This window comes from Hirsutella rhossiliensis (genome assembly GCF_020360975.1).
Source record: "Hirsutella rhossiliensis strain HR02 chromosome Unknown scaffold00004, whole genome shotgun sequence".
Classification (NCBI taxonomy): Eukaryota; Fungi; Ascomycota; class Sordariomycetes; order Hypocreales; family Ophiocordycipitaceae; genus Hirsutella; species Hirsutella rhossiliensis.
In genome coordinates, this window is record NW_025408670.1 from 6,544,201 (window position 1) to 6,558,262 (window position 14,062).

At 60.1% G+C, this 14,062-nt stretch overlaps 6 protein-coding genes across 6 annotated transcripts; 3 read left to right on the top strand and 3 right to left on the bottom strand.

The window, feature by feature from the left end:
• Nucleotides 1-2,065: 2,065 nt before the first annotated feature.
• Nucleotides 2,066-3,837, top strand: HRG_05107 (sugar transporter domain-containing protein; the record flags this gene model as incomplete). Its single annotated transcript, XM_044863578.1, has 3 exons — nt 2,066-2,364; nt 2,420-3,006; nt 3,083-3,837. 3 exons carry the CDS (start codon nt 2,066-2,068, stop codon nt 3,835-3,837), a joined length of 1,641 nt encoding a protein of 546 aa, XP_044722192.1.
• Nucleotides 3,838-4,828: 991 nt separating this feature from the next.
• Nucleotides 4,829-6,100, bottom strand: HRG_05108 (uncharacterized protein; the record flags this gene model as incomplete). The annotated part of the gene is made up of 1 exon (XM_044863579.1): nt 4,829-6,100. The coding sequence occupies one exon, from the start codon at nt 6,098-6,100 to the stop codon at nt 4,829-4,831; it is 1,272 nt and encodes a 423-aa protein (XP_044722193.1).
• Nucleotides 6,101-6,812: 712 nt separating this feature from the next.
• On the bottom strand, nt 6,813-7,486 carry HRG_05109 (uncharacterized protein; the record flags this gene model as incomplete). Its single annotated transcript, XM_044863580.1, has 2 exons — nt 6,813-7,068; nt 7,143-7,486. 2 exons carry the CDS (start codon nt 7,484-7,486, stop codon nt 6,813-6,815), a joined length of 600 nt encoding a protein of 199 aa, XP_044722194.1.
• A 456-nt stretch (nt 7,487-7,942) lies between these two features.
• HRG_05110 (iron/manganese superoxide dismutase, alpha-hairpin) lies at nt 7,943-8,736 on the top strand (the record flags this gene model as incomplete). The annotated part of the gene is made up of 3 exons (XM_044863581.1): nt 7,943-7,990; nt 8,073-8,549; nt 8,614-8,736. 3 exons carry the CDS (start codon nt 7,943-7,945, stop codon nt 8,734-8,736), a joined length of 648 nt encoding a protein of 215 aa, XP_044722195.1.
• Nucleotides 8,737-10,249: 1,513 nt separating this feature from the next.
• On the top strand, nt 10,250-11,407 carry HRG_05111 (uncharacterized protein; the record flags this gene model as incomplete). Its single annotated transcript, XM_044863582.1, has 2 exons — nt 10,250-10,290; nt 10,378-11,407. The coding sequence occupies 2 exons, from the start codon at nt 10,250-10,252 to the stop codon at nt 11,405-11,407; spliced, it is 1,071 nt and encodes a 356-aa protein (XP_044722196.1).
• A 409-nt stretch (nt 11,408-11,816) lies between these two features.
• HRG_05112 (protein-glutamate O-methyltransferase C1393.13) lies at nt 11,817-13,522 on the bottom strand (the record flags this gene model as incomplete). The annotated part of the gene is made up of 6 exons (XM_044863583.1): nt 11,817-12,047; nt 12,104-12,953; nt 13,012-13,131; nt 13,184-13,314; nt 13,383-13,453; nt 13,501-13,522. 6 exons carry the CDS (start codon nt 13,520-13,522, stop codon nt 11,817-11,819), a joined length of 1,425 nt encoding a protein of 474 aa, XP_044722197.1.
• Between the last annotated feature and the right edge of the window lie 540 nt (nt 13,523-14,062).

Sequence of the window (14,062 nt, forward strand, 5' to 3'; positions counted from 1 at the left end):
TGCAGAAGAAGCTCACCCAGGTCAATGTCCAGTACATGTACATATATAGATTGTAGTACGGATAGTCGTCCAGCAACGGGCCGCCCTGTGTGACCCCTCCCTCCCCTGCCCGTCGTGCTTCCCATGTCCACGCGGCGACTATTTAGCACCCCAGACAGTGACACGCTTGCTCGCGCACTAATAATTACTGTGCCCTTTCGTACTCTGTACTGGACTACTACTCACTGGTCGATATTGTAGTCTGCTTCGGCTGTCGCTGGGGCGAGGCTCGACGCCGCCTTTTGGCTTCCCCACTCATCCTCGGGCCTCGTGACCTGCGGTGCGCAGCCGGCAAGGCGGCCGGTCCAAGCGCGCATTGGATGGAGAAGACGTTGGCCTCGTCCAGGGATCTCTCTGGCCGACGTCATGCTTGGCATCTGGGGTCCGGGGAAGTGGAGTCTGTTGCTGCCACGGGCCCATTTCGACCACGACGACTGGTGATGTACGGACGGAGTATCCGTGACTTTTGATGGAGCAACCCTTTTTCTTGCGTCATGACTTCAGTCCGCGTCGACCAACTCGTCAGACTGTGCTCCCAAGTCGTGCGGTTTCGAGCATGGCCAACCAAGCAAAGCGGCTTACAGTAAGTACACGGTGCTTCCAGGACGCCCGCGCGAGCACTCCCGCGCGAGCGTGCCCACCCATCCATCATCCTCCCCCATAGGCTGTCACTGCGCATGCAGTAAATTGCATTTGCTCCCGCGGATGCAGATCGGGGGAATATACACAGTGCAGATGGTGCTATGGGGTATTTCTCGTCCACTGCCAACCTGCCCACGGTCTCTGCGTAAGCAGGTGCGTACAGTACCTACCTTGGCCTCGCTGCTCGCCTGAGGAACTTGGGCCCCTGTCATTGCCCTGTGAATGCCGGCATGTACTGTACAGGATGTATCCGTATGTATTTATGTAATTAATATCTCTGTTCCTCTGGCGGTGTGTTTGCATGTCACCGGTACCCCGGGTATCTGCGCGCCATTTGATAGGCCCGCTGTACAGTAAGCAAGCCGCGATGACTGTCCGTTGGCTGCACCTGCCCGCTCGGCAGCATGTCGCCGAACGAGGACCGAAGCAAGGCAAGGACGCCTCGAGCCCTCATTCGCCCGCTTGCCATCCCTACAGCGGCCTAATCCTCGGCCTCTTTTTTCCCTGCTTCTTCCATTGTCCGTTTTTCTTTTCATCCCCCCTCCGCCATCCGCGTTCCCCTCGCTGAAACGAGCGGGCCGCACAAACCGCCACGATGCACTTTGGCGCCCCCCTCGCCGCTAGCCGTCCTAGCCCATTCTTGAGGTTTCTTGAGGGCAACATGTCCGCCCCCGCCCCCGGCGAGAGTGAGCGAGCGAGCCAACCGCGGGTTCTGACTGGCTGCGCTGCCTCGGACGTTGCATCTCTTCACGTCCTTGATCGCACATGCAACCGGCTGGCGTCGTTCATTTGTTGGACGGCCAGGCCTTCTTAGCACGTGCACTGTATGTCGAGCTGTGCAGCCTCAATGTCGCAGACACGTTGCCAAGACGCTCTCTTACTGTACAGGCACAACACCGCCTCATCTCCCATCTGCTTCACTTCCATCTCTCGCGCCGCCATCGCACGCCAAAGTCGGTCCGTCGGAGTGAGAAAACAAAAGGAAAAAGGGGAAGCTTCCCCCTCCCCCACCCAGACGCAGCCACCACACACCCTTTTCTCACAGCCCACAGGCCCTGCTCTCCTCATGGCGGGCGGGGCCTCGGGGAGGAGAAGAATAGACTATCTGGGGATGCCGCCGGGCCCCCAACCAAGCTCATCCGCATCTGCCAGGGGTGCCTTCTGGACTGCAGTCTTGGTGGCGTTCCACCATGCAGCCGCCGTGGCTCCTTGCACTGATGCAGCTGCCCCGTCCTCGTATAAAAGCCCGTTGCCCACGAGTGACGCCCGCGCCGCGTGCACGTCTGTCATGGTTTGCCAGCACTCTGGGCTTCCTTGATCACCATCGGAGCCTCTTGCCACCAGCCCGACCTGCTGTAGCTTGCAAGCCGAGGAGCCATTCGCCATGGCGATTGGCAACATCTACGTCATTGCCGCCGTCGCCGTCGTCGGCGGCGGCCTCTTTGGCTTCGACATCTCGTCCTTGTCGGCCCAGCTCGGCGAGCAAGCCTACAAGTGCTACTTCAACCAGGGCCCCGATGGACCGCCCTTCAACAACAACGCCTGCAGCGGGCCGCGCGAACTCGTCCAAGGCGGCATCACCGCCTCCATGGCCGCCGGCTCCTGGCTCGGTGCCTTGTGTTCGGGTCCCCTCTCTGACCGCGCCGGCCGAAAGGCGTCCATCATGACCGGCTGCGTCATCTGGTAAGCCCACACCCGTCCATGCGCCGTCTCCAACCTCGCTCACCGACCAACCCAGGGTGATCGGGTCGGCCATCATCTGCGCCTCCCAAAACATCCCCATGCTCGCCGTCGGCCGTGTCATCAACGGCTTCTGCGTCGGCATTGAATCCGCTCAGGTCCCCGTCTACATTGCCGAAATCTCCCCTCCGTCCAAGCGGGGCCGCTTCATCGGCATGCAGCAATGGGCCATTACCTGGGGCATCCTCATCATGTACTACATCTCCTACGGCTGCTCCTTCATCGGCGACCAGCAGCCCACCAGCTACAGCGTCGCTTCTTGGCGCGTCCCCTGGGGCCTCCAGATGATCCCCGCCGTCTTCCTCTTCTTCATGATGATGCTCCTCCCCGAGTCCCCCCGCTGGCTGGCCCGCAAGGACCGCTGGGAGGAGTGCCGTGCCGTCCTGGCTCTCGTCCACGGCAAGGGTGATCCCGACCATGCATTCGTCGCCTACGAGCTTCAGGACATCAAGGACATGTGCGAGTTTGAGCGTCGCCACTCCGACGTGACCTACCTCGACCTCTTCAAGCCTCAGATGATTAACCGCACCGTCATTGGCCTCTTCACCCAGATCTGGTCCCAGTTGACGGGCATGAACGTCATGAGTAAGCCCCTTTTTGCACTTTCCCTCTCTTTTCAAGTTAATTGCCATCTTTTTGCTCCTGCTAACTTCTGCCTCAGTGTACTACGTCACCAACGTGTTCAGCATGGCTGGCTACAGAGGCAACGCTGGTCTCCTGGCCTCATCTATCCAGTACATCATCAACGTCGTCATGACCATCCCCGCCCTGCTCTTCGTCGACCGCTGGGGCCGCCGAGGCACCCTCCTGGTCGGTTCCGTGCTCATGGCGACCTGGATGTTTGCCAATGCTGGCATCCTCGCTGTCTACGGTGAGGAAGTCCCTGGCGGCGTCGACAATGTCCGCGCTCAGTCTATGAGGGTGACGGGCGCCCCCGCCACAGGTCTCATTGCCTGCACCTACCTCTTTGTCGCTTCATTTGCTCCGACGTGGGGTCCCGTGTCTTGGATCTACCCCCCTGAGCTGTTCCCCCTGCGCCTTCGCGGCAAGGGCGTGGCCCTCGCCACTTCGGGCAACTGGGCCTTCAACACGGCCCTCGGCCTCTTTGTCCCCGTCGCCCTGGCCAACATCAAGTGGAGGACATATATCGTTTTTGGCGTCTTCAACGCCGCGGCCTTCTTCCACGTCTTCTTCGCCTTCCCCGAGACGGCCGGCAAGACGCTCGAGGAGACGGAGGCCATGTTTGAGGATCCCAACGGCTTCAAATACATGGGTACTCCGGCGTGGAAGACGCGCGTCGTCACCAAGCTCATCAATCGTGTCGAGCACGGCGACGTCGAGGCCAAGCGCCAGGCTGAGCCCAGACTGTCTGAGATCCACGAGAACGACGAGAAGGCGCCGCCTAGAGTCAGTTGAGTGTGTATGGACAGTGGCTCCTGGCGTTGACGGCCCCAGGGAGATCCCCCCACGGCTGGCATTTGGCTCCGCCGCTCGTATGTACTTTGACAGGGCTCCATGAAGCTACTGCATGCATGGAACGATACGCTAAAGCTAGTGATGTTACGGACGACGCTCGCAGGAGTATGCTTTGCGGAGTTTGGACGGGAGCTCAATGTGTTGAAGTTGTTTTTATTTCCACTCACGATACCAATCAAATGCAAATGACCAATAATTCTACCTCCTTGTTCCCCGTAAAATTGATTCTACTCGTGGTGACCCTAGTCAAGAGTCTAGAACATTGTCAGAGCTTAGGGGGTCGGCGGATTTGGTCACGTTGCTCGCCCTGCATGGGCAAGCCGCACTCTGTCTTGTGATCAAGCCACGAAGTGCTATATCTAATAACAAGGCAAGGGACTTCAACTAGTGCATCTGCTGCACATGTAGAAGCTGTATTCGAATCATGTACAGCGAGTAAGACATCCTTTGTTCGTCTTGTACTGGGTCATGATGCTCTCTGGTCCAGATACTGCAGAGGAAAATCATCCTGTTCATGACCTACCATCTTGCAGTATTCTGAGGTTGGCAGGCATCACGAGTGACGATAGTGGGCATCCTAAGCTCGTGCTTTGTCCCCCGGACTTTCAAGAGTTGTAGGTTGAGCAAGTAAGCTACGGTGTTGTAGAGGGCAGCGACCATGATGACTCGGCAGTGAGAAGGAAAGAATGTTTGATATGGCCGAGAGACAGGGAAATGAAGAGAAATGGCGCCAATGCCGTGCTTGCAAAATGCTGCTCGAGTCAATATCCAAAACGCGAGGAATCAAGTACTGTACATGACAGTCCAGCGCGCCTTTGAGGTCCCGTGCTTATGCTCCTTGATTCATATGTTGGAAAGATGTAAACCAGCGCCAGTTAAATGCTCTGAATCGCCCGCCCGCTCTTCTTAATCATGGCAGACATGCCTCTTGTCAATGTCGAGTCTTCCACGCCGTCGTCTCATCCCACTCGACCCATTTCCGAATCACTTCGTCCACCTTTCGGACTGCTTCTCTCGACGCCTCGACTTGGAACCATTCGCGGTGGTCGCGCCCGCACGCCTCGCACGTCCCCAAGCTGGCCCGGAGCCCCAGGCCGGACAGCTCGACGTGGACCAAGCGCTCTACCCGCCGGCAGTGCGGCGTCATGCGGGGCGACTGGCCCGTTGCGGACGTGTCGCTCGCCCCGGGGATGTAAGGATAGTACCGCAGCATCTCAATGTCGTGGCCGCACTGCCGCTGCCACTGGTTCATGCGACGCTGGACGTTTGCAGCTCGCCCTATCTTGAGTAGCATCGTGCCCCGGGCGCCGGCCTCGCCCGAGTCGGCGAAGCGGGAGACCACATCACTCGCTCGTCGGGCGTGCCCGCCGCCGCGGGGCGATTGGGGTGCGAGGAGAGAGCGTGCGGCAGCGATGGGGGCAGTTGCGTCTTGCTTGGACACCGGAGTAAGCCAGAACATGTAGATGTAGCCCGCCTCTTCGGCCTCTGCGAGTGGACGACACAGCTCGGCCATGAGTGTCGAAGCGGTGGCCGCGTCAAGAGCATCTGGAATGAGGTTCTTGAACTGAGCAGTCTGTGAAGTATTGGATGCTTTGGAAGCATGCGAATTCTTGCTGTGCGAGGCAGTCGGTACGGGAATGCGCTGCTGTTTATGGTGTTTCCCGGCGCTTGGAACAGCGACGGATGGTGCGTGCTGCTGGAGGGGCCTCGGTTTGGGCCGTGGTCTCGGTGGGGTGGGCTCGTTGGCGTCGTCGACGGGCATAGTGAAGCAGAAGCAAAAAGAGACGCTTTGCTTTGGCTTGGGCTTGGTCGGTTTGGCCGCGTGCGCATTGCCATTGTTGGCCTTTGTGTGCCCGTTGCGCTTCTCCTTGGGCTTTTGCGGCAAGTCCATCAGGCCCAGCCTGTCGGCCAGCGTGTCTAAGCTGGACCGCTGTTCCAGGATGGGCTGGACATTTCGCCTCGGCCCCGGGCTAGACTGCGCTGAGCGGCTTGCCTGCTCTTTGTGCTGCCAACAGTAGAGATTCTCATCGCCGAGATCTGGCTTCACGGGCCGGGCAGGCGGGGCAAGAGAGCCTGAAGGGAAGCGGGCGATTGGTCGCCGACAGGGCCGACCGTTGGAGGTGATGCCTCGACAGGTCGAGCCGGGGTCTCTAGAGTCGGAACGGCCGAGGAGGGACTCTGGAGTGTTGGCGACAAAGGGCATTGTCGACTCGGTCTGCGAGTCGGAAGGGAGAGGCGGGAAAGGAATGGAGCGATGCTACCGCCACATCTGGAGTAGGCAGTTCGGGAGGGCGATGCAAGGCGGACGAGATGATTTGAGAAGTCTGAGAGGGCGTGCCACAAGGCGGCCCAGTTCGCTGTTGCTTCACATGGCTTGGCCTGGGCGGTGGCTGGACGGATGAAGTTGTCGAGTGGCTGGGAGGATGAACCGGGGTTCAAATGTTTACATAAGAGGGGGATGGGCGGGTCTTGATTACATAATGGATGGATAAGGATCCATCCGAGCCTCTCCTCTTACTCCTCCTCCTCCCAAACCTTGTTCTCACGCATCTTCAACAGGCCCGACCCACCATCGCCAGACCACTTCGCAGCATCGTGTTGTCGCATCAATGTCCAAGACCCACTCGTGTTGATGCCATGGCTTAGACATCCGAAGCAGACAGGATGACGCCATCCAGATCGGGGGCTCCTGAATCAGACTCGAGGCTTAAAGCGGAGCCCAATGCACATGCATGTCTGGTATGTATCAGACACATGGGCCTTTGAAAGCTATGAATCATCTTATTGTACACGGAATCATGCTTCCGTGGGCCTCATCGTCGCCCATCTAGGGTATCTCGTTACTTCATGTCGACGGGCCCTGTCCAGCATTGCTTCCTCCGCAGCCCTAATGCAAAGTTCTTCACCCGTCGCCCTCACAGCTGAGGTTGCGATGACTCGGCAAAGTTGAACCCGACAATGCCTTCGGCCACGATGACTTCCTGCCCGCAGGGTCGGCGAGAGCATAGAGAGACCCGTCTGCCAATGATGCCATTCCCGACCTCGAGCGACAGCGGCTCGTCGAGTGAGAGTTCGACGTGGTCTGCCGTACGTAGCGATTCGAAACCCGGCAGATCGAAGCTGCGGAAGAGGCCGCAGTCCTCGGCGGACCTCGTCAGATCTCCGCTGGTACTTTAGAGGGCGTTAGCACGTGTCTCCATCAGTTGGTCGTGCGAGAACATGCAGAGCGAGACAGTCAGACATACTGGATAACAACGTGAAGATCGCCCAACGCGCTCATTTCGCGCGCGGCTTCTGGCGTCAGTCGGGCGTGGGTTGCCTCGGTGCTGCCGGGCCGGCCGGGGGTGTGAAAGGTCAGGTCGCCGCGAATCGAGACGGCCGGATCCACGCCGGCAACCGAGGGAGACATGAGGGCGGCCAGCGCACCGCCGCGGGGCCTATCTGAGGTTTCTGGACCGCACATGGTGGGATTCAGAGGGGACTGGTGGACGATGATGAGAGTGAGGGTGATGGAGTGATGGTGATGGAGTCGGTGCTCTGCCTCGGCAATGTCAATGGGACCAGGCGAGACGGGGCAGGCAGGGCTCATATACGCTGGACGGCCCGGTGCATGCCATCAACGCCGAGGAACACCAGCCGAACCGGAAATGAAATCGAGAGGAAACGGCCTCGCATGACGACGAGGGAGGCCATAAAGGTGCCCGCCGACCCAGCCCAGCCGTGGACCTGAGCTTGGATCGGCCGACGGACCAATCAAACGGTCGCATGGGGTGTATCTGTTCGCAGTCCAGCCATGAGACCCTGATGAGCAGGTTTGAGGGGAAATGCTCCAGAAAAAAGGGAGAGCCACGGCCACAGCCCTGTTCAGTTCGCTTTCTGTCGTTTTGCCTCTGTTCCATCCATGCAAAACTGAACCTCTCCAGCTCTCATTCCTCTCCCGCGACTCATTTGTCCTTTCTCAAAGACTGGATAAAGCAACACCATAGAGAGAGTTCGACACCCGTTCCGTCCTCACCCAACGACCAGCGGAGCCAGACTGCCCGCCATGTCTGCCTCCACGTACAGCCTCCCGGCGTTGCCCTACGCCTACGACGTATGCCCTTGAATGCCCTGCTCCCGCTTCCTTGACACAAGACTAGCAAGCTCATGCGACATGTCTCCCCTTTGCCAAACAGGCTCTCGAGCCCAGCATCTCGGCCCAGATCATGGAGCTGCATCACAGCAAGCATCACCAAGCCTACGTCGACAACCTCAACCGCGCCCTCTCGTCGCACGCCGCCGCCGTCGCATCGCGCGACATCGCCGGCCAGATTGCGCTGCAGGGCGTCATCCGCTTCCACGGCGGCGGGCACATCAACCACTGCCTCTTCTGGGAGAACCTGGCGCCCGCGAGCTCCCCCGAAGCCGCCGACCCGCTCCGCGCGGCGCCTAGCCTCGTGGCCGCCATCACCAAGACGTGGGGCGGCCTCGACGAGTTCAAGGGTGCCTTTGCAAAGGCCCTCCTGGCCCTGCAGGGCAGCGGGTGGGGGTGGCTGGTGCGGGACGGGCCGGCCCTGCTGCGCATCGTGACGACCAAGGACCAGGACCCGGTCGTTGGCGGGGAGGTGCCTATCCTGGGCGTCGACATGTGGGAGCACGCCTACTATCTGCAGGTGAGAAAGGGGGGATCGTGCTGTGACCATGATGATTGTTTGCTTACCCGATCTCCGTGTCTAGTACCTCAACGGTAAGGCTGCTTACGTCGACAACATATGGAAGGTCATCAACTGGAAGACGGCCGAGACGCGGTTCCAGGGCGGCCGTGACGAGGCATTCAAGGTGTTGAAGGCATCCATGTAATGGAGGAGCATGGGCTGGTCATGGCCTCCTCCGCTTGCTGGACGTCTGGAAGAGTTGAGTCAGTTGATGTCAACCTCCGACACTGATGGTGTCTTGAGAAGAGAGAAGTAGCCAGACACCACGGGACATTGCAGCCTCTGGACAACGACTGAGCCGCCGTGACGCCTTTGTCTCAGTCTTGCGTGCCGCTGGAATAGCCCATGAAACGTCCCAGCAATGCTTTGTGCCTCCGTTTCTGCCCTCATCGGCGTATAATGGCGGTGTGGGTTCGGCGCAACGACGAGAAGCTTGAATCCGGTGTCTTGAATCAATGTCAAGCGACCTCGTCCCAAGTCGCACCAGCTCTATTCCATGGTGCCTGGGCATACCCTGTTCCCACGGTCGAGATGGGCATCTTCATCTGCTTGACTCGGGTATTACTAAACGAACGCTTTAGAGCTGCGGCTGCTCACTTCTCCTGAGCGTCTCTCGTACGATTCTTCTAAAGCATCAACCCGAGACTTGTCGAGAAGGGGAGGCCTCGCCACGGGCACGGCATGGCGCAGTGCAATTTGCTCCATCTCACACAGCTCTGTGTCCTCTCGCAAAGAAACAAAGAGCAAGACGGTGTGCAGCCTCCCGCCACGAGTGTTCTCCCGTACCAGGTGAGACCGTCTGCGGCAACTGGCCCCCTCGGCTGTCTGTGTGTATCCCTCAGCCACATCTCCGAGCTCGATGCTCGTGTCCGACAAATAAGGGGGGGGGGGGGCTCCTGCACGCAGCCGCGCAAGGCACGGTGCTGCTGCTCATGCATATCCTGTCCTCAACCGCCCATGCCATTCCCCGGCCACGACAGACAAGAGCATCTTCAAGTCACACCTGTGCCACGGGGCGGCCACGCGAGATCAAGCTTCTGCATCGTCCCTGAAATGGGGGGTTCAAGGCACAACAACTTGTTTCTTGGAAAGAAGTGAGATCCCCGACGGTGTGTTCTCCCACGACGGGCTGGTGGACAACGGACCATGTCTCGCTCGCTCTCGGTGGCCCCCCAGTCTAGTTGTCACACCACATGAGTCCTTCTGCATTCGGTTTCGGCTCTTCTCAAGACTTTCTTCTTTAGCTCATCCCGCAGCTGCGGTTTCGATATCCTCGGGAGGACATCGAACCTGGCTGCGGCGAAAGGGGAAAAGGTCTCGGTAGCTCCCGTCGGGGAGGGAGGCCATTCGGACCGATGGACGCACCAGACGGGATCGGGTCTGTACAACAGCCTCGCGGAGGAGGATGATTCAGACTGGGAGTGCCGACGCGGTCATGCTTGTGTGATAGAAGCCAGGAGGTTTATGAGCAGTGCGGTCACGGCAAGCCCATCTCTCGATTTGTATAAATGGGCATGAGAAGCCGCGAGAGAGAGCCATGTCCGATTCAATGCCATCTTCACGACAACAGGCTCGACTCCTCCTACCCTCCAACGCACCAGCCTCGCTGAATCTCTCCAAGCACCTCCCGTCCGCGCTGATAAACGGCCCCCATCGCCATGGTCAAGCCAACGAATCCCCTGGCCCTGGCAGCCTTCGGGTACGCTTCCCCATTCTTCTGCCGCAAGACATCCCATGAGAGGAAGCAAGTGAGTAATGGTCGTTGCTAAGCAAAGGGGCCGTACAGCGTCTCGATGGCCGTAGCCGGCGTCGCAGCAACGTCCTGCATCGTCACCGTCACCGTCACGGCCACCGTGGCAACCGTCGCCGCGGCACGGCCTTCGTCTTGCTTCCCGACCGAGCTCGACTGCGCTGTGCTCGTGTCCTACTGCGGCGTGCCCCCTTTCACGGCCACGTCGTCGGCGTCGGCGTCGTCGTCTGTCCGAGGCCCGCCTGGGTCTCGGCCGCCGCCGCCCATCGAAACTCTTCCTTACGGGCGGAAGTCCTCGGAGCACGGCGCTACGACGACGACAACGGTCCTGGGAGAGGTGACCCGGCTCGTCCCCGTGCCGGAATCGACTCCCCGTGCCTCCTTGTCGGCGTCGTCCGCTTTGGGTGCTCCGGTCGATGACCAGCTTTCCGGCACGTCCCGCGGGCCTCTTTGGGGACACAATACCTACGAGAGGGCCAACTGCTCGACCTCGATTTGTACCGGCACTCACACACGGCCCGCGCCCCGATATGGCTCTTCATCAACCCACGGCGAAGCCATTCTCACCGCCGTCTCGTCCGCCGGCGCAACGGGCTCCATCTCGGCATCCTCAAGCGTGGCAGGATCTCCGGCATCGTCACAGGCCAGCGAAGGGACCACGGCGTGGCCCGGGCATCATGCTCCCTCGTCCTCGGGCGCCGGTTCCACGCCATCCATGTCTAAGCCCAGGACCGACACGCCGGGCGGCTACGAGTTTTCCATCCCGGTGCCGTCCCCGATGCCCTCTGATGTCCGGGGCTCTTCCACCGCCACGAGTTTCAGCGAGTCCGTCGACGCCGCCACAGGCAGCGGCTCGACCTCTTCCGACGCAGGAGTCTCCCCGGGCACGACGCTGCTCACCACGAGAAAGCCCCCCGCACAAAGTCCCATGAGCAGTACAGGCCCCCCGGCCGGGCCGGCGACGGCGCCATACGAGCCGTCGTCTAGCGAGGCATCCTCGGCCGAAGCCCCGTCCTACACGGAGCCACCCTCCTACCGCACCCGCGTCAGACCTTCCAAGCGCTGAGGGAATCAACTATGTGCATCGAAGTCGGGTGCAGTTAGGGTCAGCATTGCTGAGACGGAAGGTTGAACGCTCGATATTCCAAGACGGTCTCCATTGTAGCTTCGAGGTCTTTTCGAGAGCGGCCATCTGCGAGCGCATCGGGGGCTGGAGAGGGTCCAACTGCTGGTCCGGGAGAAGGGTTAGATCAGACAAATACGTAGCCTTCAATTCTTGCCAAATCCCTTTGCCATGATGTAAATGACATGACATACGCCCGAGTGCTCTCGTCTTGCAGGGTGATACCCTGCCGCAAGCTTGCCCCGAAGTCAGCCGACGTGTAACCAACCCCATTTTAACATTTCTATCGTCTATAGTCAAGTTTTCAAGCGCAGAAGCCAAAAGAAGAGAGAAAAGTATGCAAGTCGCAGCTCTATGATCCCTCGGAAAGGCAGACAACGGCCCACTTGCCGTGCCACGCCCACCTCCTGGCTCCGCTGTCGCCGCCGCCGCCCTCCGTCTTCTTCAGCTCCTCATCCTTGCCCGGGGGCAGCCCGACGACGACATCGGCCTTGCACGTCCGCAGCGACAGCACGTTGACGCCGGAGCCCTTGCCCATGGGCCCAAGCGCCTCTTGAAAGGGGGTGGTGGCATCCCAGTGAGCCTAGACAAATCATTAGCGAACACTAGTTGCAGCTGGCGGGCGCCGGGATCACCTACGTCGCCAGTGAGCTTTCGGTAGTTGAGATCGCCCTTGAAGATGACGAGCTCGGCATCCTTGAGATCTTTGTGCAGCTCGGGCTCCTCGTGAGGGAGGCGCCAGAAGCTGCCGCCAGCGGTCCAGTAGCGGTTGGGGCGCATGATGAGCTGGCCCTCGGCATGGAGCGTGGCCCATTCCTGGAAGACGAAGAGCAGGTCCTGGGCCTCCTCATCGGCCAAGAGCGTTGGCGTCGTGCCCTGGAGCTGCTCCTCTTCGGACTGAGTCTCGAAGAAAGTCTTTGGGTCGGAGATTGCAGTGAGCAGGGCGGCAAAGTCGCCGGGCAGGACGTCGGAGACGAACCAAGGCATCGACTTGGGGCGCAGGACGATATGGGTGGCGAGGCCCGAGGAGAGGAGGAAGCCGGCGAGGATGAGGTCGACGTAGAGCTCGAAGCCGGCGTTGTCGAGGACAAAGTCGACGCGGCGCTCCTTTTTCCCGGCGGCCCGGGCCTTGTGGAGGATATCGTAGGCGGCGGGGAGGTCGTTGATGAGGATGTTGGCCTCGGCAGCCTTGCGGGCGGCGCTGCCCTGGAGCTTCTGGATGTCCTCGTAGGTGAGATTGGTCAGGAGGGAGAGATCGGTGGCATTGCCCCAGAGACAAATCTCGAAGAACTCCGAGAATAAAAGCTTCTCAGCCTCGTCGTCACGGGTGATGTCCTTGTCTGCGCGGAGCTGCTCGATGAGCTCTCTGTAGCGGGAGGCCAGCTCCAGCACAGCGTTGCGCGAGGTTCGGAAGGTGTCGATCTTTTGGCGGGCGAACATGTCGTAGCTCTTCCAGTGCTTTGTGAGCTGGAAAAAGGTGCTGATGCGTCTGCGACGGGGGGTGTCAGGCGGGCCGTCGCCGGGCAGATGAGCCGTTGGCCACTTACCGGTACATGTAGCACTCGGAAAAGAGCCACGGGACGTCTAACCAGCTGGGGTTTCCGAGGTCTTCGACCTCCTTGTTGTAGGCGGCAGTCTCTCGGGGGTAGCCATCGTCGACAATGGGTCTGCAGGGCATAAGCATGGGCAGGGACAAGCGGCTGATGAGGAGGGGCTTACGAGAGCTTGCGATCGTGCTGGACCTCGTACTTGAGATTTCCGAGCTGCTCGACAATCCTCTTGCCCTCGGCCTGCTTCTCAGGGTCGTCGGTCCTGGAGATGGCGCGGTAAAGGTCGTCGATGGCGCCCGTCTGTGATAACGCAAGGCAGGTCAGCGTCCAATCTTGGGCTTCGGGGTGGCGAGGCATGGGCTGCTCACCAGGATGACGGGCCAGCGCTTGCGGACCGAGTCGCTGGCAAACGACGTCGGGTCGCTGGTAACCGACTTGGCTTCGACGAGTCAGTTGGGTTGCGGTGGCAGCGGTGACGCGACCTACGTGTCTTGGTGTCGAATTCCATGAAGCCAATTCTCGAGAGCGGAGGACCAGGGGAGATGTGGTGAGATGGAAGAAGCGAGAGAGCGGAGAGGGCGAGGGCGAGGGCGAGGGCGAGGGATGGGAGAGGACAACCCAAGATTCGGCGGACCCGGCAGCGGGACAAATTGACGGGGACGGCGTCATCGCGGGGCTCTTTCTGACTCGGGGCCTGAGAGATGAAGGGTGGGGCATGGAGGGGCTCGACGACTCCCTCGCCTGTCCCAATCGGGCACTTCCGTCCAGGGTCCGTTTTATACTGTGCCAGCTCTCTCATCCGGCCGGGCCGACTCCGTTTTCGGCAACGGCTCCGGGCCGGGCCAAGTGCGTCCATCCCGGCCGTTTCTCTCGTCCGACCGAGATGAAACGCCTCTCACCCATCAAGGCACACGTTCAGGTTGGTCGTCTCTGCTCTGACGGACGGACGCGTTCGCCAGCACCTCTTACACTCAGCAATTCAACTCTCGTATCGCAATTCCTCCCTCCCAGTCTACTGTGCTAGCCCCTGGCATTACCGTTTCATCTC